Source organism: Mauremys mutica, chromosome 1 (assembly GCF_020497125.1).
Source record: "Mauremys mutica isolate MM-2020 ecotype Southern chromosome 1, ASM2049712v1, whole genome shotgun sequence".
In the NCBI taxonomy this organism is placed as follows: Eukaryota; Metazoa; Chordata; order Testudines; family Geoemydidae; genus Mauremys; species Mauremys mutica.
The window spans coordinates 137,475,642-137,495,945 of NC_059072.1; the positions used below are offsets into that span (position 1 = coordinate 137,475,642).

At 48.9% G+C, this 20,304-nt stretch overlaps 1 protein-coding gene across 5 annotated transcripts in view; it reads left to right on the forward strand.

The window, feature by feature from the left end:
- Positions 1-1,196: 1,196 nt before the first annotated feature.
- LOC123355412 (C->U-editing enzyme APOBEC-1-like) overlaps positions 1,197-20,304 on the forward strand; it is a 37,362-nt gene continuing 18,254 nt past the window's right edge. Inside the window, exons 1-6 of one of the 5 annotated variants that reach the window (XM_044997894.1) lie at positions 1,197-1,405; positions 8,131-8,223; positions 10,753-10,780; positions 11,376-11,776; positions 14,273-14,391; positions 16,119-16,901. In XM_044997894.1, coding sequence (XP_044853829.1) covers positions 8,202-8,223; positions 10,753-10,780; positions 11,376-11,776; positions 14,273-14,391; positions 16,119-16,277 — 729 coding nt within the window. In that variant the 5' untranslated portion in view covers positions 1,197-1,405; positions 8,131-8,201 and the 3' untranslated portion in view covers positions 16,278-16,901. Of the gene's footprint in view, positions 1,406-2,609; positions 2,830-7,992; positions 8,021-8,130; positions 8,224-10,752; positions 10,781-11,375; positions 11,777-14,272; positions 14,392-16,118; positions 16,902-20,304 lie in introns of those variants that run through there. The other 4 variants (XM_044997903.1, XM_044997912.1, XM_044997876.1 and 1 more) reach the window with 4 other exon arrangements.

The window sequence follows — 20,304 nt, forward strand, 5'->3', positions numbered from 1 at the left end:
GCAGTGTGAACTTTGGGACCCTCCCATCTCGCAAGGTCCTAGAGCCTGCGCTCCAGCCCAAGCCCAAAAGTCTACATTTGAATTAAACAGCCCTGCAGTCTGAGCCCCACCGGCCGGCTCTGCTGGCATGGGTCGGCCGCAGGTTTTTAATTGCAGTGTAGACATACTCTAAAGACACATGTAAATACTGTGGTGATGAGAGTAAGAAAGAAAGTCAGGAATCAAGGCCTGCAGCAAAGCCAGTCTCTGGGCTACCTAGTGAATGCAGCTGGCCTGCAGTGGGCTGTCACATTGCCTACCCCACCTGATTCCTGGGAAGAGTTAGCAGGCCAGCTCTGAAGCTCAGCAGCAGCAGCAGCAGCACTTTGGCGGCTGCTCAAAGCATTTGGCCACAGTTGCAATAGCTCCTGAGCTTGCCTATTCCCAGCCTTGCCCCTGCCTTGTTCCAGTCCTGCTCCTGTTTTGGACTTAGCCCTGCTCCTGCCTTGCTTAGCTCCAGGGGACATGGCTCTGACCCTTGGCTCTGATTCCTGCCTTTAGCTCTGACGCTTGGCTCTGGCATCTGGCTTCTGATTCCCAGTCTGACCCTGGGCTACTAGCTCCTGCTCTAACCACTAGGCATGCCTCCTGCTCCAGCCGCTTCTTAAAGTTCCTCTTGGGTGCCCTCATTTTCTCACACTAGTTGGTTTCCACTTGACAGCTTCATGGGACAGTCTGTATGCTGGCATCCAGAGTACATGCCCCATGTACATCCAACACTCCCTTCTTATTCTAGTGGGAGCAAGCTGCTGTTCGGTAACTCTCAGATCTTTCTAACCAATGCCCAAAATCTTTCAGACACTTGTTTTTGAAGGCAGTTTTCTGTCTAACATTTTGGTAGATCCCCAAGTCTCACAGCCCTATGTTAGTGCTGATATCATAGGCACTGTCTTTATGAGTTGCCGGGGGTGCTCGACTCTCCACTCTGCCTCAGGCCCCCCCCACTCCTCCCCTTCCCCCATGTTCCCACCCCGCTCTGCCTCTTCCCACCCAACCCTGTTCACCTCTTTCCCCGAGTGCACCCTGCCCTCGCTCCTCCCCTCCTCCCCCAGTGCCTCCTGAATACCACTGAACAGCTGATTGTGGCGGTCGGGAGGTGCTGGGAGGAAGGGGGAGTAGCTGATTGGGCCTGCAGGCGGTCGGGAAGCTGATGGTGGGGGAGGCTGCCGGTGAGTGCTCTAGCCCTGGAGCCCTGGAGCACCCACGGAGTTGACTCCTACGGCTGATATTATGTTTGAATTAAAAATCCTGTTTTGTTGTAGTGCTGTATGTCTTTGATTTCCACGTGTTGCTGAGTTTAGTAAATGTGGTGGATGCCTTTCCTATCCTTGATGTCACTTCCTGCTCGAGGTCTCCAGCTGCCCAGGTAGGTGACCTCTTCTACTCTCTTCCTATTTTTGCTTTCTCATGTGATGTTACTGCTTTATGTCTGAGCATCAAGCATGTTTGTTTTAGCATAACTAATTCTGACACCTGATTCGCCAGCTATTTTTGCTAGGTTGTTTGTCTTTGCCTGTAACTTTTTGGGGGGCATCACACAGTAGCACAATATGATCAGCAAAGTGTAAGTCATCTAGGAATTTGGTATCTACCCATGCTATACCCTGGTTTGTGGTGCTAATACAAATCTTCATTATCCAGTCTATGGAAATGCCAAACAACAGCAGCAGTAAAATGCAGCCCTGTTTCCCACCTGTGTCCACATTGAACCACTCTGTTCAGATAAGTTTAGGGAAGAATGAGAATAAGAAAGTAGACAAAGGTGAGAAAAGCAACACAAGGAAAGATAAACAGAGGTATATTGAAGACCTAACAGCTGAAGCAGAAGCTGCTGTGAAGACAGAAAATCACAGAACCATTTACCAAATGAAATTTGTGGACATTTCAAAACAGGAAATGGATCAGTAAAAAGCAAAGATGGAAAATGTTTACAATGGAGGTAGAACAGAAAAACAGATGGGCAGAACATTTCAAAGACATTGTCAACAGACTTAGACCCACTTCAGCACCAGATTTTGATGGAACATGAACTTGATCAACTTGACGTTAACATTGGTCCAATAGAAATGTCAGAAGTACAGGCGGTAGTAGAGAGACAGAGCCTACCTAGAGCACCGGGCCTGATGCAAGACCTGAGGCCTGAACCACAGTCAGCAAAGCCAGGCCATGCTATGAGTCAAAGTCAGGCCCTGTCATAAAGCAGACACTTGCTCACAAGTTCACTGTCCAGTACCTGAACTTGGCAAAGGTATGGCAAGCATTGCTAAAACACAGGCAGTCCTAAATACTAGGTACTGGATATTCACGTAAACACATTCTTGGGAAATGGTACAGGAACACACTGACCCGGAGTAAGACAAGGACGGGAGGACAGGATTATGGATAGAGATGTTTTGTTCAAACCAAGAGGTATGAGGTGTAGGGTTGGTAACTAACCACATTGAAAGTGTAATACGTAACTTGTTTGTATCAATGTGTAAAAGAGAAGTCAAAGGAGGGGCATCTTTGCCCAGCCTAAGGGGCAGCGGAAAGTCCCACTGCTGATTGAGCTGGTCCATTGTTGCGGGCATACATGTGTTAGTGTATCTGCAGCTCCTCTGGGGCACTGGGATCTTGCTTCGTCAGCAATAAACCTGGCCTGGCGCCTTTGCCACTGAACCGAGCCTGTGGTCTTTCTGGCTAGTACTAGTGAGGTCTGCTGAATCAGCTATCTGCACAGGACTGAGACAGCATACAGACAGGACACACACACGCCAGCTGACAACACTGGTGACCCCAACTGCTGATTTGGTAAGTGGTGAGCTCTCCGCTGCAGGGGTCGCAAGCTAACATGGCAGAAAACTCCGAGGTAGGGAACACCCCTAATCCCCTCCCTAGATACCCTCAGAGTGTGATAAGGTTTGGACACACTGGGTGATGAAAAAAGGAGTCCATGTGAGTTTAAAAATCAACATGGGGAAGAAACATGGACTGGAATCTGTAAGGCGAGGGCAGAGACTGTAGCACTGAAACATAATAAGAGTAAGACGTACAATATTGCAAACTATGACCATGGCTGTTAAATGGTTAAGACAACACACCACAAAATTGGTGGGACAAGTAACAGAAACAAAAAGTTAAAAGAAACAAGAAAAGCAACAGAGCCTGGCCCCTGTAAAGTCCCCGCTCTCCTAGCAGGGCAGCAAGCAGTCCGGAGACATGATACATTATAGCAAGCACAGGAACAGATTAGAAAATTGGAAACAGCTGTAGAGAATCTGCAAAAAAAAGAAATGCCATTCCCTCTTATAAATCTTGTGGGGCAACAATGGGCTTCAGGTACTTATATAGTGACTGAAGGCTACAGACAGAAATGGAAAAAGGTAGCCTTAGCAAAATTAAAAAATGGAACACATAGGATGACTGGAATGGATGGTGCAATGGGAACATGTAGAATGACCCAGACCAAAAGCCATCAAGCAGTCCATGGGCAGGGCCACCACACTGCAATCATCACCGTATGATGATAGCCAGGTTCCGGTAAAACATACCCCAAGACCTAGATTGGTGCCTGTCAGAACAGGAGAAGTAAGTGCACAGGAAGGAGAAGTAGCAAATAATACTTTCACTGGATTAGTAAATCAGTTGAAGGAAACAATGGAATAGTTCACAGAGCACATTAGGAGACAGGAGCTGCGCCCTGCCCTCGCCGGGTAGTGGATAAAAAAGAATTTCAAAGTGGAAAACTGAGAGTGAGCAGGTTAAGACCTAAAATTGGTGCATTAACGCATGGAGTTGCCCAGAAACAGTTAACTGCGCAGCAAAGAGCAATCCTGCAATCAATTTGGCATGCAGACAAAAGCAACAGACACTGGTGGAAAAATTCAGCTTTTGCAAGAGCAGATAACAACCCCCACTCTCCTTTCAGAGCCAGAATAAAAACCAGGAATATGGGTTCCCAACTGTTTTAATCCATGGAGTCCCACTCTTTGCTCAGAGCTAATAATATAACCTTCTTTCTCAACTATTTTTACATTCCTGTTAAGTTTTCCTTATACATATCAAATGATCGGGTCTAAACTGTTGTTACCAGTCAAGAAAGAGATCTTGGAATCATTGTGGACAGTTCTCTGAAAACATCCACTCAATGTGCAGCGGCAGTCAAAAAAACTAACAGAATGTTGGGAATCCTTAAGAAAGGGATAGATAATAAGACAGAAAATATCATATTGCCTCTCTGTATATCCATGGTACGTCCACATCTTGAATTCTGGGTGCAGATCTGGTCACCCCATCTCAAAAAAAGATATATTGGAATTGGAAAAGCTTCAGAGAAAGGCAACAAAAATGATTAGGTGTATGGAACAGCTTCTATATGAGGAGAGATTAATACGACTTGGATTTTTCAGCTTGGAAAAGAGACGACTAAGGGGGCAGATGATACAGGTCAATAAAATCACAACTGGTGTGGAGAAAGTAAATAAGGAAGTGTTATTTACTCCTTCTCATAACACCAGAACTAGGAGTCACCTAATGAAATTAATAGGCAGCAGGTTTAAAACAAACAAAAGGAAGTATTTCTTCACACAACACACAGTCAACCTATGGAACTCTTTGCCAGAGGATGTTGTGAAGGCCAAGACTATAACAGGATTAAAAAAACAAACCCACAAAAACTAGATAAGTTCACAGAGGACAGGTCCATCAATGGCTATTAGCCAGGAAGGGCAGGGATGGTGTCCATAGCCTCTTTTTGCCAGAAGCTGGAATGAGAGACGGGGATGGATCACTTGATGATTACCTGTACTGTTCATTTCCTCTTAAGCACGTGGCATTGGCCACTGTCAGAAGGCAGGATACTGGGCTAGATGGACCTTTCGACTGACCCAGTATGACCGTTTTTATGTTGTTATATCTTCTCTCAGTTTAAACTTGCCAATGCTGCCTATACTTGATAACTTGATAGAGTTAATTAAGCTTTCTTTGCTCAAGTCTCCCTTCCTTCCTAGGTTGCTTTTTCTCTCCCTACATCCCCACCTCTCCTTTAAAAATTAATCGTGATTAATCACGCTGTTAAACAATAATAGAATACTATTTATTTAAATATTTTTTGATGTTTTCTACATTTTCAAATATATTGATTTCAATTACAACACAGAATACAAAGTGTACAGTGCTCACTTTATATTTATTTTTTATTACAAACATTTGCACTGTGAAAAAGAAACTTCAGTTCACCTCATACAAGTACTGTAGTGGAATCTCTTTATCATGAATGCTGAACTTACAAATGTAGAATTATGTAAAAAAGAATAACTGCAGTTAACAATAAAACAATGTAAAACTTTAGAGCCTAAAAGTCCACTCAGTCCTACTTCTTGTTCAGCCAATCACTCAGACAAACAAGCTTTCAGTGTTAGGGGAGGACAGGGGAGGGGAGAAGCAGGGGCGGCTCCAGGCACCAGCGCTCCAAGCACGTGCCTGGGGCGGCAAGCCACTGGGGGCGCTCTGCCGGCAGGCTGCCTTCGACGGCTTGCCTGCAGAGGGTCCACTGGTCTTGCGGCTTCGGTGGACCTCCCGCAGGCGTGCCTGCTGAGGATCCACTGAAGTCGTGGGATGGAGGGTCCACCAAAGCTGCGGGACCAGCGGACCCTCCATGCTTGGGGCGGCAAAATGTCTAAAGCCACCCTGAGGAGAAGTAAGCAATGTCGTGTGCAGGAGGAGGGCCTGGGAGGGTGACAATGAGGAGGAGCAAGCAATAACTTGTGCAGGAGGAGGGTGAGGAAGGTGTTTTGCTGCTGCTTCCGTAAGGGTGGTTTCTGGTACTGGGCTCACCAGACTCGCCTCCTTTCATTGAGCTAGGTAGGCCCCCCCTCAGCTGAGTGAGCCCTTGTTTGCAAGAGAGGGTGGATTTTACCACAGGGACTCATCATACTACAGTGGAGGAGAGGCTGGTGCAGGGATGCTGAGCTTGCCAGGTCCATGTTCTCTCTGGGGTACCCCCGGAGTGAGCAGCCACCTAGGGGCAAGGGGACACAACGCAGAGCGGTTGGTCCCGGGAGTGAGTGGCTGGCTGGGAACAATAGGGCCGAGGCTGGCTAGGGTGCCGATATGTCCGATTTTGGCCAGGGCAGTCCCCTTTTTCAGTCCTGTCCTGGCCGTCCCTACTTCTTCGCCAAAACTGGGCATTTGTCCTGGCTGCAAGGCAGAGCAGAGAGAGGCGGCGGCAGCCCGGGGGTCAGCTGAAGGCAGCACTGCCCGCCAGCAGGAAAGTGGAGAAAATTGCTGCTGGCAAGCAGTGCTGGCCTCACAGCTGACCCAGGGTGGCACAGAGCTGGGGGGCAGGGATCAGCCGCAGCCAGGGGAGGCACAGAGGTCGGGGGGAGAGATCAGCTTCAGCCAAGGGAGGCGCGGAGCTCGGGGGGGGGGGCATCAGCCTCAGCCAGGGGAGCTCGGGGGTGGGGACAACCCCAGCCCTAGACAGCATGGGGAAGGGGTCAGCCCCAGCCTCGGGTGACACAGGGCTTGGAGCGGGAGACACCACGGTGGGCAGTGTGGAGCTGTGGTGGGCAGCCCCAGCTGCGGGCACCACGTGGTGGGGGTCAGCCCTAGGAGCCATGGGGAGTGCGGCTTGGGGAGCCCTGCAGGGGAGGTGGGGGAGCCTACCTCCAGCTACCCCCTGGCCTGGCCGTCCTGTTTTTACTTTAAAAACGCCGGGATGAGAACCAGGTTATTTTCTCTGTCCTCGTCTCTTCCCGCCCTCTGGTGGCGGCTTCCATTACTGTGCCTCTCCAGAGCATCTGTTGTGGGCTTCCTTGGAGCCCAGGCAGAGACTCACTGTTGTTGTGCCCAGAGCTGGCCTAGGTGGGGCCTGTAGTGAAGGCAGTGTGAGTAACCGCCACCCTCATTTGGGAACACAGGAACAGATTAGGGTGACCAGATGTCCCAATTTTATAGGGACAGTCCCAATATTTGGGGCTTTGTCTTATATAGGCTCCTATTACCCCCTACCCCCTGTCCCACTTTTTCATACTTGTTGTCTGGTCACCCTATTTGGGAAGGTGCTTGCAAGGGGAGGGGGATAGCAAAGAGTCTTCAAGAGCTTGTCCTGAGAAGAGGTGGAGTGGTGTTGTCATCTAACCAGAACCCAGAGTTGCTGACGTCTGGTTAAAACAACTCCAGTCTTCAGAGTTGTGCAGCTTGAAATGATGTCAAATTAGAATTACTCTGCCTCTTGTTGCCTTGGCTGGTCAGATTTAGTGGAGTAGCAGAGTGCTGTCCTCAGCATCATGATCTTCAAGTGCACCCACGCCAGCATTTACAACTCTGAAATCCAGACATCCGGGCTGGGGTAAATGGTGTCAGTGTAAATGCAAGTTAGATACATTTCATTTACTGCTGTAAACTATTTGTTAATTGATTGATCAAACTGCCCCCTGCTGATTTAAATTAGTTGTGACAATTTATCGTAGTCTGTTATAGCATGTTTCCTTAAAGTGTTAAGTAAAGCTGTGTTAACTCTAATCTAAGTGTCTATTGTTTATAATTCGTATTTTTGAGTTAGACCCAATGCACAGATTAGCTCAGGTTTCTTTCTGGAGGCTCCCAAGAAATGTCATTGTATGTACAGGGCCCAGCTAGGAGGAGGCTCTGCAAATTTTAGTTTCCTTTACAAGTAAAAAGACTGCAACGGAGGGGTAGATAGAGGATTTCCTCCTATCCAACATCACCACTGGGATACTTCTTTACTGTCAAGAGCATCAGGTGCCCGGGCATACAGGCAAGTGTTGCCAGTTGCTGACTAACCCAGGGAGGAAGGGGGTGGGGGGGAGAGAAGGACGTTTACATCTACTCTACTTTTGCTTCTCCTTCTGCCAATGGGAGTGCAGTTGGGGTGGGGTTGGCTGGGCCCAGTGGCCAATGGCAGGACAGGGAGTAGGTTTGAAGTGCTGCAGGGTTGGGTGGAGGCACAGGCACAGAGCTCAGGCAGTGTTTGGTGAAGGCAGGTATAGGGCAGGGGAGGAGTAGAGCTGAGGCAGGATGCTCTCTGAAATTAATGAGAAAATGTTGGTCAGCATGCTGGGTTCTCTAATCTAATGTTTCTCTTATCAGGAATAGAAGATGAAAGGGAGAAACACACACCAGTAAAACAGGACACAGCCTAGGAGGCTGTAGTGAAAGCCATGGCCACTGTCCGGAACAGAGGTAAAGATGTAGTGCGTGTGTGTGTGTTTAAATATATACATATATGCTTGTGTGTGTATATCCATACAGTATAAGTGTGCATTTATATGTGTTAAAGCCTATATGACTTTATGGGCATATAGATGTATGTGCATCTGTATGGCTATTGTGAATCTATGTCTGTTTGTCTCTGTGAGTTTATTTATACCCAAACTGTATTTTTAGTTACTAACTTTTTAATAAAGATAAAGTAACTGACAATAAAATGATTTTCTTGCTTAAATCCCAAAAGAGTGCTTCTTACAAAAACAAAAGGTGAGAGAATACAGCAGAGCTGAGGCACTCTAGGTTACAAAGCAAAAGAGGTACATGTACAAAACTATAAAAAAGATTTATATATATAAAAATTAGTACATCCCATTGGAGCCATCTTTCCTCAAACAGCTCAGATTTTTGTTGTGTGTCTATATCTGTGTGTCTGTCCGGGATTATCTATATTCGAAAACTTGCACCAGTGTAACTAAATTGTTACACTGGTGCAAGTTTCTTTATAGGTAAGAGCATGTGTTCATTCTGGGCCTGCTCCAAAGCCCATTGAAGTCAAGGGGACTCTTTTCACTGATGTCAATGGGCTTTGGATCAGGCCCTAGCTGAATATGTGTCTGTGCATGTCTGGACATGTTTTGACTATCCCTGCATGCAGTGATGAGCTGCCAAAATATTAACAACCGGTTCCCTCCTCCTAAAAAGACTGCAACGGAGGGGTTGATAGATGACCCCCCCGCCCCCCGGGACTCCTGCCCTGCCCCCCAGGACCCCTGCCCTATCCACCCCCCTTCCCTGTCCCTTAACTGCCCCCTGCCACCCCATCCAACCCCTCCTCTTATTCCTGATGGCCCCCCGGCACCCCTGCCCCATCCTACCACCCCTTTTCTCTGTCCTGACTGCCCCTGGAACCTCTGCCCCTGACTGCCTCCCACTGCCCCATCCAACCCCTGGTCCTTCCTGACTGCCCCCCCAGGACCCGTGCCCCCATTCAATTCCCCTGTTCCCTGCCCTCTGACTGCCCCCAGTCTCGACTCTAATCCACCCCCGCCCTCTATCCAACACCCTCTCCCTGCTCCCTGTCCCCCTTACCGCGCTGCCTGAAGATGGGGGTCGTGCCACCCAGAGTCGGGGCTGGGAGCCACGGGTGCTGGGCTGCAGTCGGGGTCGGCGTCTGGCCCGGAGCCGCGCCACCCAGGGTCCGGCCCAGAGCCGCGCCGCCCGGGGTCCAGGTCAGAGCCGGGGGCCGGCCCAGAGCCGCGCCGCCCGCCCGGCCAGAGTCGGGGTCAGCGTCGGGGTCCAGCCCGGAGCCGCGCCGCCCGGCCGGAGCCGGGGTCCGGGTCCGGATCAGAGCCAGGGGCCGGCCCAGAGCCGCGCCACCCGGCCGGAGTCGGGGTTGGGGGCCAGCCTGGAGGGGGCCGGGGATGCCCGGCGCCTAGAGCCCTCCTTGTGCCTCCCCTCTCCAGCTCACCTGCAGGAAGCTGCTGCTTCCTTCTCAGCCCTCCCAGGCTTCCCGCGCTAACAGCTGATTGGCAGGGAGCCTTCAGAGGAGGAGGCAGAGCTGGAGCCAGGTGAGCTGGGGCCGGGGGCAGGGCAGGGCAGGGAGCTGCTGCAGGCGGAGCCTTTGTTAAATTTAAAAGCCCTTTACAACCGGTTCTAAAGGGGTTTCTAAATTTAACAACCGGTTCGCGTGAACCGGTGTGAACCGGCTGCAGCTCACCACTGTCTGAATGCCTGTGTGTGGGCTCCCAGATTGAGTTGAAAATGGTAGAATCATGAAAATGGCAGAGAAGAAAATGCTGATGAAGGAATTTTAAAGATACAGACTCTTTGTTACCACTAACTCTTGGTGCTGAGGGGGAAATGAGAAGTGCCCCTTGCAGTTTGCTCTCCGTGTTCCCATGGCATGTCAATCCTGTTTTGTCTTCTGAGAGTCTCAATACAAATAACAAGGGATGGTTATTCTGTTCCAAAACAGAACCAGCTTGAGCATGTCACCTGAGAAATCTCCATTTTGAAAACACTATTATTAATTTTATTTTCAAATGTATTTCTGGCAGCATCCACATTTTAAAATAAAAGTTTAAAAAAAGAAGAAAGGAAAGAACCGATATTTGGGCATCAGTGGGATCTTACAGTTATAAATGACAATTTGAGGGCCTGAGTCCTGTTGATTTCAATGAACTTTGGACCATGTCCTAGATATTATTATTAATGTTGTTGTTTTATTATTAATAATGATGATTTTCACTGTTCCATAGTAAGTAATGGGCAATCTCCCTCCTTCACTCATGATTAAATTAGTGGTCATATTGGGGGCCAGGATGATCCCTTATCCATTAGCAGGGAGTTGCTTTCCTCAGCAGTACTGATTAGAAACTGTCCATTGAGAATGAACAATTATGGGTCACATGGTCCCAGGGAGGATGCATTGGGAGGCCTCCCTTTCTGTCTTCCCTTATGTTTCTCTCTGTGCACCAGGTGACTCTATTCTTTTTCCCACAGATCATGAATCCAGAGGCATCACACAGGGGTGAGAATGAAAGCTCCATACCCATGTCCTCCACAAGATTTACAGAGAAAGTGGGAGCTAGGAAAGGTTCAGATCTCACTCCCCTCTCATCAGTGTGATATTAGATTTAACCCTCCATCTTCCTCATCTCTTTCTTTTCTCTCATCACTATATCTGAATCTCTGTCTATCCTTGTGAGTTCCCTTTCCATTTATCTGTGCCTCCTTCCCATCTCTCTCATTTTTAACTTTTTGTGACTGGCAAGCTCTTAGCAATAAAGCTGCAGTCAGTTACTCTTTAGAACAGGGGTCCCCAACGAGGTGCCCATGGGTGACATGGCGCCCGCCAGGGCATCCCTATTCATCTGCCTTCTGGCCGCTGGACAAGCAGCCGCCAAAATGCCGTTGAGAAGTGGCAACAAGAAGAAGCACTAGCCTCTTGATGACGCTGCTTCACAGCAGCAGTTTGGTGGCGATGCCTCTTGACGTTGCTGTTTCACGGGGGCATTTTGGCAGCTCCTTGTCCGGCAGCCATGGTCCTCGGCGGCTAGTCATCCAGTGCCCACCCCATGGAAAAGGTTGGGGACCACTGCTTTAGAATCTCTCTCATGTTTTAGGGGGAAGATATCCCAGAAGACATTTATAGACAGTTATGACCCAAGTGTCCTTCGAAGGGTGCAATACATGCTTTATGAAATCAAGTGGAGCAATAGCGAAAGCCCCTTGCAGAGCTGTTGCCATAGCTCTCGAATGGCGCATGCTGAAATCTACTTCCTGGAAGATGTCTTTCAGAAGCCAAGATCTGATCCTTCTGCCCGCTGCTCCATCACCTGGTACATGTCCTGGAGTCCCTGTGGGTATTGCTCCAAGAAAATCAGGGATTTCCTGAAGGCCCAGCCTAATGTGAATCTAGTTATTTATGTAGCACGGATCTACTGGCACAAAAGGGAAATCAATCGTGAGGGTCTACGGAGCCTGATGAACATCGGAGTGTCCATCCAAGTCATGGACCTCCCAGGTAATGACTCATGGAGTTAGGGGGAATACATGGGATAGAGATGGGACATGGAGCATTTTTCTTCTAGATCTTTGGTTCCAATTCAGCCCTGGTCAGTGGCCATGGATAGCTCCATGGAAGTTGTAGAATGGATTATGGAATCTTTTCACTTCTACGTCAGTTGTTGCAGTCTGGCCCCAAGTCTTGGGGGATAGCGCAATAGGATTCAGAGCTTTTCCCCTTTAGGTCTCTGGTTTCAAACCTTCCCTTGAGTGCCAGTGACCAAAAGCCAGTAGCTGACAGCCATTTTTTGACATATTTGAAATGTGCTGGGGTTTGCAGTCCAGCTCTTAGCAGTACAGATAAAAATCACTAAAATCTCACTCCCTGCTGGCAGTTGCTGATCCCCTTGTCTCAGCAGAGAGGCTGAGGCATGAATGAGCCACGAAGAGTCAAGGCTCTTTTTACTGCTAGAGGCAGGAACTGAGAGCTGAGGCACGCTGCTGAGCCGTGTGCATGGGTGAAGCTGGTGTGGCACTGCCGCTGTCTCTAGTGGTCTGTTCAGGGAATAAACTGAGAACACCAGCCTCCTTCCCGGCGCAGTCCATCTGCCATCTTTCAGTTTCATTTGTGAACATAGTATTGTATTGGGATGTGTAGCAAGGCAACGACTCATTGGCATGGTGCCTCCTGCTGGTCGTCCTGGAAATTAGCTCTCTAGCTCCAGAGCGCCCTCTGCTGGCTGATGTTCCACTTGCCTCAGGGCTGTTTTAACCCTTTTGGGGCTGGAGCGGGGTAACTGCCCTGCTACACACAGCCCCCCTCAAGATCCCCACTCCTCGGAGTGGGGTGGGGGTCTCCTGGCCTGGACCGGTCACCCATGTGCCTCCAGAGCCACTCATTTCCTTTCTGACTCCTCCAGATGCTTCCACAGGTGGGTCTCCTCATCTAGGACGGCTGCATACTCTTTAGTGAGGTCCGGGGCTCTCGCTTTGGCCTCATGATGGGTCTGCTCTGCAGCCTCCAGCTGCACACGCAGGACAGACTCCCCTGGGCCCTCTTCCTTCAGGGTCTGTTGTGGAGCAAGTTGCAGTAGGCACCCAGCCGCAGTCCCAGCCTCTTGCTGGGACCACTCTGTCCCAGTCTCTTTGTCTGCCATCCCCCATGGGTGGCTCTCAGGCAGGTCTACTGCCATCTCTGCAGCCTCTACCCCATTGCTCCTTGACCCCTTTGGGTCCACAGGCCCCTCCACCTGAGTCCGCCCTCCTCTGAGGGGACAGTTCTTCTTCATGTGGCCCCATTCATGGCAGCCAAAGCAGGCTCGCCACCCCTTTGCTGCCCTGGGCCCCGGTTTCCTCGGTCCTTCTCAGGGCCAGGCCTCCCTGGGCTGCCCTGGGCCGTGCCTAGACCTCACAGTCCCCTTGTATTTGGGGTGGGACGCACATGCCTGCATTCTCCACCACATCGTAGTGGGGCGACGACTCACTGGCACGCCGCCTCCTGCTAGTCTCCTGGGAATTAGCTCTCCAGCTCCAGACCACCCTCTGCAGGCCGGTGTCTCGCCTGCCACTGGCCCCCGTGTCCCTCCCAGACTCCAGTGCCCCTTACCTTGGGGTTCTGCTCTCTGCAGTACCCCCACAGTCTGAGTCTCCCCTCTCAGGGGACCCCCCTTCTGTCCCCACCTTGTCTCAGTGGCTACTGCCAGTCACCATCTAGCCCCCACACATGGGTGGACTGCAGTCTGTGAACCACTCATCATCGGCAAGGTGGGCTGGACCTGCTAATTTTGCCTACCCCTGGGTTGCCCCTATGCAACCCCAGTACCTGCTTTGGGCCTTCACCAAGGCCTGCAGCCTGGAGAATTGCCAGTCATTCCCCCGCTCCTTTGCCTTTCCCCAGCCCTGCTCAGCCTCAGGTACCCTGCTTGGCTCCCAGGCAGCCAAGTCCTTCTCTCTCCACCGCTAGAGAGACTTTCAGCCTCTGGCTCACAGCCTTTTATAGGCCAGCTGTGGTCTGATTGGGGCTATGCCCCAGCTGTGGCTGCTTCCTCAATTAGCCTTATTGGCTCCTTGGAGCAGCTCTTTCCCAGGGCTGTTTTAACCCCTTCCAGGCCGGAGCGGGGTAACTGCCCCGCTACAGGATGTCTTTGCAGCTTTTTTCTAATCTACCCCCAGAGTAAAATCAGCTCACCCACTGATAGTGTGCTGCTGCTACTAATCATGAACAAATAGATGATATTTTACTCTCCCCACAATACATAAATGACCTGTCCCAGGTGAATAAGTGAGTGAAATTTTGCAAGGCTGATTTAATGAGACCTTCCCTGGACAGAAAGATGGAAAAGGCCAGCAGAACATGAGGCCCAAGTGCTGTAGTGTCCTCAGGTGGTCCTGCCTAGCAGAAGTATTCTGCATGACTCAGATTAGTCTTGCTCCCTTGAGATTGACTGACCTTTGTGTATTGCTGAGTCCACTGATACCTCCTTCAGCACATGACTGATTTGCTCCATTTACCCAGCTTATAGCTACTGTTGGAGAACATTTGTCGACAATGAGGACAAGTATGAAGATTATTGGCCCAGGCACTTTTCTCCATGGATAATGCTATATTATCTCGAACTCCACTCCATCCTTCAGGTCAGTAGAACTTTAGGGAGGGGGAAATTGCATCCAGAAATGATCCACAGTCGCATGCAGAACCCAGTGTCTGAACTGGATATTTCCTTGATCTCCTTTGAAATCTCCCTGGTTCTGAGAGAGTTTTTCCTGCAGCTGAGCTATAACACATGGTCATTCCCAGATGAGCTCATGGGGATGCTAAAAGGACAGGAAAAGGTTCTTCACATCTTTGGAGGCATTTAAAAACTTCTGGGGTTTGCTTTATTTCAAAACAGGATAAATGTAAAAAAAAGTGTCCTGTCCTTTTAAGGGACAAACACAACAGGGTTTTCCAAAGCCAAAGGTCTGGAGCAGGGGTGGCCAACCTGAGCCACAGTAATACATCAGCAGCCCCCCATCCACTCCCCTGTGCCTCCCGCCTGCCCCCACCAATCAGCATCTACTCCCTCCCTCACCGCAATCAGCTGTTTCACGTGTGCAGGAGGCTATGGGGCAGAGGGGAGAGGAGTGAGGGCCTGGCAGACTCAGGGAAAGGAGCTTTGGGGGAAGAGGTGGAGTGGGGGCAGGGCTTGGGGCAGAGCAGGGGGTTGAGCAGTGAGCGTCCCCCAGCACATTGGAAAGTTGGCACCTGTAGCTCCAGCCCCAGAATAAGCGCCTAGGTAAGGAGCTGCATGTTAACCTCTGAAGAGCCGCATGCAGCTCTGGAGCCACAGGTTGGTCACCCCTGGTCTAGAGCATGGGTAGGCAAGTTCCAGAGAGAGAACCCCCCCCAGTTCTTCTCTAAGATCCTATCCTTGACCTAGAGACCTTTCTTCCTGACCCTCCCTTGCAGACTCGACTTCCAACTCTTCCTTCTCTCAGGGCCCACGTACACTAGCAAAACTCTTGTCAGGCCTCCCATCCCCCAACCAGAGCTGGTTAACCCCTTTCCTTGCCAACGTCTGGATGGGGTTTATATATTCCCTCCCAGGAATGGGACCACAGAATGTTTCATTGAACTCCCCTAAAATCTCCTCTATTTCCAAACCACAAGTGTCAGCGGCTGATCTGTAATCCACAATCAGTGCATGATGAGTAGAGCTGGTCAAAGAATGGAATTTCTGTTCTGTGGAAAATTCCAAGATTTCCTTTCATTCTGCATTGGAACAAACCCGAGACCTTTTGAATTTTTTTTATAACCACTCCCAGGAGGTGAAAGTAAACAAGCTCATCGATTGCAAAAAGATAACAGCCTGCTGACTAGAGCACACATGTGGAAGACCTAGGTTCAAGTCCCCACTCTGAATTAGACAGAGTAGGGACTTGGACCTCAGTCTGCTATATCCCAGGTGAATGCCCAAACCACCAAGCTATTGGCTATTCTGGGAAGAGCATCCTCCCTCTGTCTTTCTCTCTTTAAATGCCATTCCGGCCTTGAGAAAGCTTCCTGGCAAAAGCTTTATGATAATAGATATATTTCTGCAAGACATTTTGGTTTCGATGAATCTGCATGTTCTAATGAAAAATTGTTTACTTGGAAAACTCCAAACCAGTACTAATGATGAGTCCCTGTGACCATTAAGCATGGCATGGAACTCCTGTGAGCTATGGAACACCCTGGTTCTGAATGAGATTTGAAGCATACTGATTGCATTTACAGTGAGTTCCTGCCATGTCCATTAAACCCAAAGTGAGTCTAAAGTGCAAATGTTAAGCTGCCAACCTCCCAAAAAGAAATTAACTTCAGCTCCCATTTTTCTCACCAGAACATTCCCTCTTGCTTAAAGATTTCATCATTTAAGAACCAGGATCCAGTTTTCAGACTACGTGTAGATGAGAAACAGAAAAGAGCATTCACATCAGCCAATCCCTACTTGCCACCAGTATCCTGGCCTGGGCAGCCAACCAGTCTCTGGAAGCCATGAGTGTCTTGAACCAGGCCATCAACTGCTAAGCAACGGAAACCAGTTGACAGGAAACATCACCCACATTAGAACTCCAGAACTGGGGGAGGGGAAGAGGATGCAGCCAGATGCCATTGCTTCAGCTTGTAGCTTTTTGAAAAGTGAATCGTGTTTAAAGTTAAAAGTGACTGGATCATGTTAGCACCTTTTTATGGGTTTATTCCATCACAGTTAACACAGAGTATCTTGCTTATTCCAGGGCCGCCCAGAGGATTCAGGGGGCCTGGGGCAAAGCAATTTTGGGGGCCCCTTCCATAAAAAAAAAGTTGCAATATTATAGAATACTATATTCTTGTGGGGGCCCCTGCGGGGCCTGGGGCAAATTGCCCCACTTCCCCCCCCACTCGCGAGTGGCCCTGGCTTATTCTGCAGACAATGCTGTTTCACCAAATGAACATAAAACTATATGCTTTGCTTTGTGTAAGCAGTTTATAATGAACTAACTCATTATGCATTTACATATAGAGACCCTAGAGAGGATTTATTTTCTGAGGTTATTTCTTTGAATTATGTTTTTCTTGTAGATTTCTGGATTTTACTTTGTCATTTGTCAACATAACATATGAATAAAATATCTATAAGGAAGCACTGCCTTTGTTTGTTTTTACATTTTCAAAATGTAAATCAAATGGTACTTAATCTCTGGTCAGTGCTAACATAAGAATGGTCCAATGTATGACATCACAGATTGTTCTAAGAAGCAACAGAGAGTCCTGTGGCACCTTTAAGACTAACAGATGTATTGGAGCATAAGCTTTCATGGGTGAATACCCACTTCGTCAAATGCATGATGCATCAACTCTTGTTTTAAGAGTTGATTAAGTGGTGGGAGCAGTTCTTAAAATGAATTGACATTCCAGAAATTGGCTTTACCAGTGTTTCATTTTCCTCTAGGCTTTCCCATGGTCCTCAAACTCCATACATTGTGTTCGTTTGTGAGATCATAGAAGGCTGATCGCATCCTACGACTAAGAACTTCATATATATGCAGACATTAGCATGCATTTACATAAAGAAGTTATGGCAGTGTACAAGGATAGCAAATTGTTGCAGAGAATCTCCCCAGCTATTGTAACCCTAGCATGTCCCAGTAGACTGATGCTGGGGTTAGGAAGCTCCCAGTTATTCCATTCCTGGTCTCTCCCAGCAGAAGGTGATGTGGAGAAAAGAGCAGGAGACTTAGGCCTGGTCTACACTAGGCGTTTAAATCGGTTTTAGGAGCGTAAAACCGATTTAACGCCAAAACCGTCCACACTAGGAGGCACCTTATATCGATTTTAATGGCTCTTTAAACCGGTTTCTGTACTCCTCCCTAACGAGAGGAGTAACGCTAGTATCGGTATTAACATATCGGATTAGGGTTAGTGTGGACGCTGATCGACGGTATTGGCCTCCGGGAGCTATCCCACAGTGCACCAGTGACCGCTCTGGACCGCAATCTGAACTCGGATGCAGTGGTCAGGTAAACAGGAAAAGCCCCGCGAACTTTTGAATATTTCCTGTTTGCCCAGCGTGGAGCTCCGATCAGCACGGGTGGCGATGCAGTCCGAAATCAAAATAAAAAAAAGAGCTCCCGCATGGACCATGCGGATGTGATCGCTGTAAGGGCAGGCAAATCCGTTCTATCCGTTCTATCAGCGCTCCGTTACAGAAGATGAAATTCAGAATCCTTTTTTAAAAATCTCCAGACAGACGCCATAGCAGGGACTCAGCGCACTGCAGCGTGACAAGCGTAACGGAAAGCCAAAGAATCAAATGGATGCGCATGGACTGGAGGACTGAAGCTATCCCACAGTTCCTGCAGCCTCCTAAAATTATTTGCATTCTTGGCTGAGCTCCAAATGCTTCTAGGGTCAAACACAGTGCCCGCGGGTCAGGGCATAGCTTGGCAATCTACTCACCCACCCCCAGAAGCGAAAGGTAAAACAATCCTCTGACTCTTTTACATGTCACCCTATCTTTACTGAATGCTGCAGATAGACGCGATAGTGCAGCACTCAACACCAACATCCTTGCTCCCCCCCCGTCATGGGCGGCTGATGGTACAAAAGGATGGAAATCCATCCTCATCATCAGCATAAGCTGATTGTGCAAAAAGATGGAAATCCATCCTCATCATCAGCCTCAGCTGATGGTACAAAAGGACTGGTAACCGTCCTCGTCATCAGCCTATTGGCCCTAATTTTTTCTGGTGGATGGATGGTGCAATATGGCTGGTAACCATCCTCATCATAGCAACAGGGGGCTGAGCTCCATCAGCCCCCACCCTTCATGTGTAAAGAAAAGATTCAGTTGCCCCTGGACTAGCAGTGGGATGCTGGGCTTCTCTCCTACACACTGCTTAATGTCCTGTCTGGACTATCATAGCAGCTGGAGGCTGCCTTCCACTCATTTCTCACTAACAAGTCAGTGTGTCTTATTCCTGCATTCTTTATTAATTCATCACACAAGTGGGGGGACAATGCTACGGTAGCCAAGAAAGGCTGGGGGAAGAACGGAATCAACAGGTGGGGTTGTTACAGGAGCACCCCCTGTGAATAGCATACAGATAATAATTTCTGCGGGCTCTGACACAGAGCAGGTGGTTCTCTAGTACACTTGCCTATATTAGGCAGCACTGATTCTATTTTTAGATACCAAAAAGGAGGGATTGACTCAGGGAGTCATTCCCAATTTTTGCTTTTGCGCCCCTGGCTGATCGGCCAGGGGCACTTATGACAGCAGCCAATGGTACAAAACGATGGAAGGTACAATATGGCTAGTAACCACTCTTGGCTTTTGCGCCCCTGGCTGATTGACCAGGGGCACTAGCAGCAAATGGTACAAAAGGACTGGTAGCCATGATCATCCTCAGTTCCAATTTATGGAAGGATTTGGATGGTGCAATATGGCTAGTAACCATCTCTGCTGTCATGCAAAAGCAAAAGCATGCTTCTGTGTAGCGCTGCTGAATCGCCTGTGTGAGCGGCATCTAGTACACATATGGTGAGAGTCACAAACGGCAAAAAAAGCTCCATGATTGCCATGCTATGGCATCTGCCAGGGCAATCCAGGGGAAAAAGGCGCGAAATGCTTGTCTGCCGTTGCTTTCCCAGACGAAGGAGTGACTGACGACATTTACCCAGAACCACCCGCGACAATGATTTTTGCCCCATCAGGCACTGGGATCTCAACCCGGAAGTTCCAAGGGGCGGGGGAGGCTGCGGGAACTATGGGATAGCTAGGGAATAGCTACCCACAGTGCAACGCTCCAGAAATCGACGCTAGCCTCGGACCATGGACGCACACCACCGATTTAATGTGTTTAGTGTGGCCGCGCGCACTCGATTTTATAAAATCTGTTTTACAAAACCGGTTTATGCAAATTCGGAATAGTCCCGTAGTGTAGACGTACCCTAAGAGCAACTCTATTTCCTGCTCTTGCAGCTATAGGTGCTGTAGGGCCCAGTGTTTTGAAATGGATTTGCCACAGAAGCTATGGCTGAAATAACAAACTACAAGTTTCACGTGAAATTTCCCCCCTCTATATGTCTGTCAGTGTCTCTCTCCCCTCTCTGTCTCATTTATCCCTCTTCCCTCTCTTTTCAAACCCTATAATATCTCTGTCTCTCACTCAATTACACACACCCATGAGAATTTTGGGAGATTCCCCCATCCCTAACTAGAGAACATCAAGGCTCCACAGTTTTTTTAGCTCATAACCAGTGTCCTCTGTGTGTCTTGTTTACCTCCTCAGGAGTCCCTATATAGAACTTGGATATATTTCTCATTTCACCTCCCTTACATTCCTGATGACACACTGGGCAGAAATGAGGCAGTTCCCTTTGATCACTGAAGTTTTAGTGACCAGGAACAGAAACAGAAAGAATAATATTTAATAAAATCATCCCAAAGCCGGGCAAGATAGTGAGAGGAATTCATGACTTCTAGGGCAAAGACAGACAACAATGGTGTTTCTGTGTGTGTATGTGTGAGAGAATCACTCCCT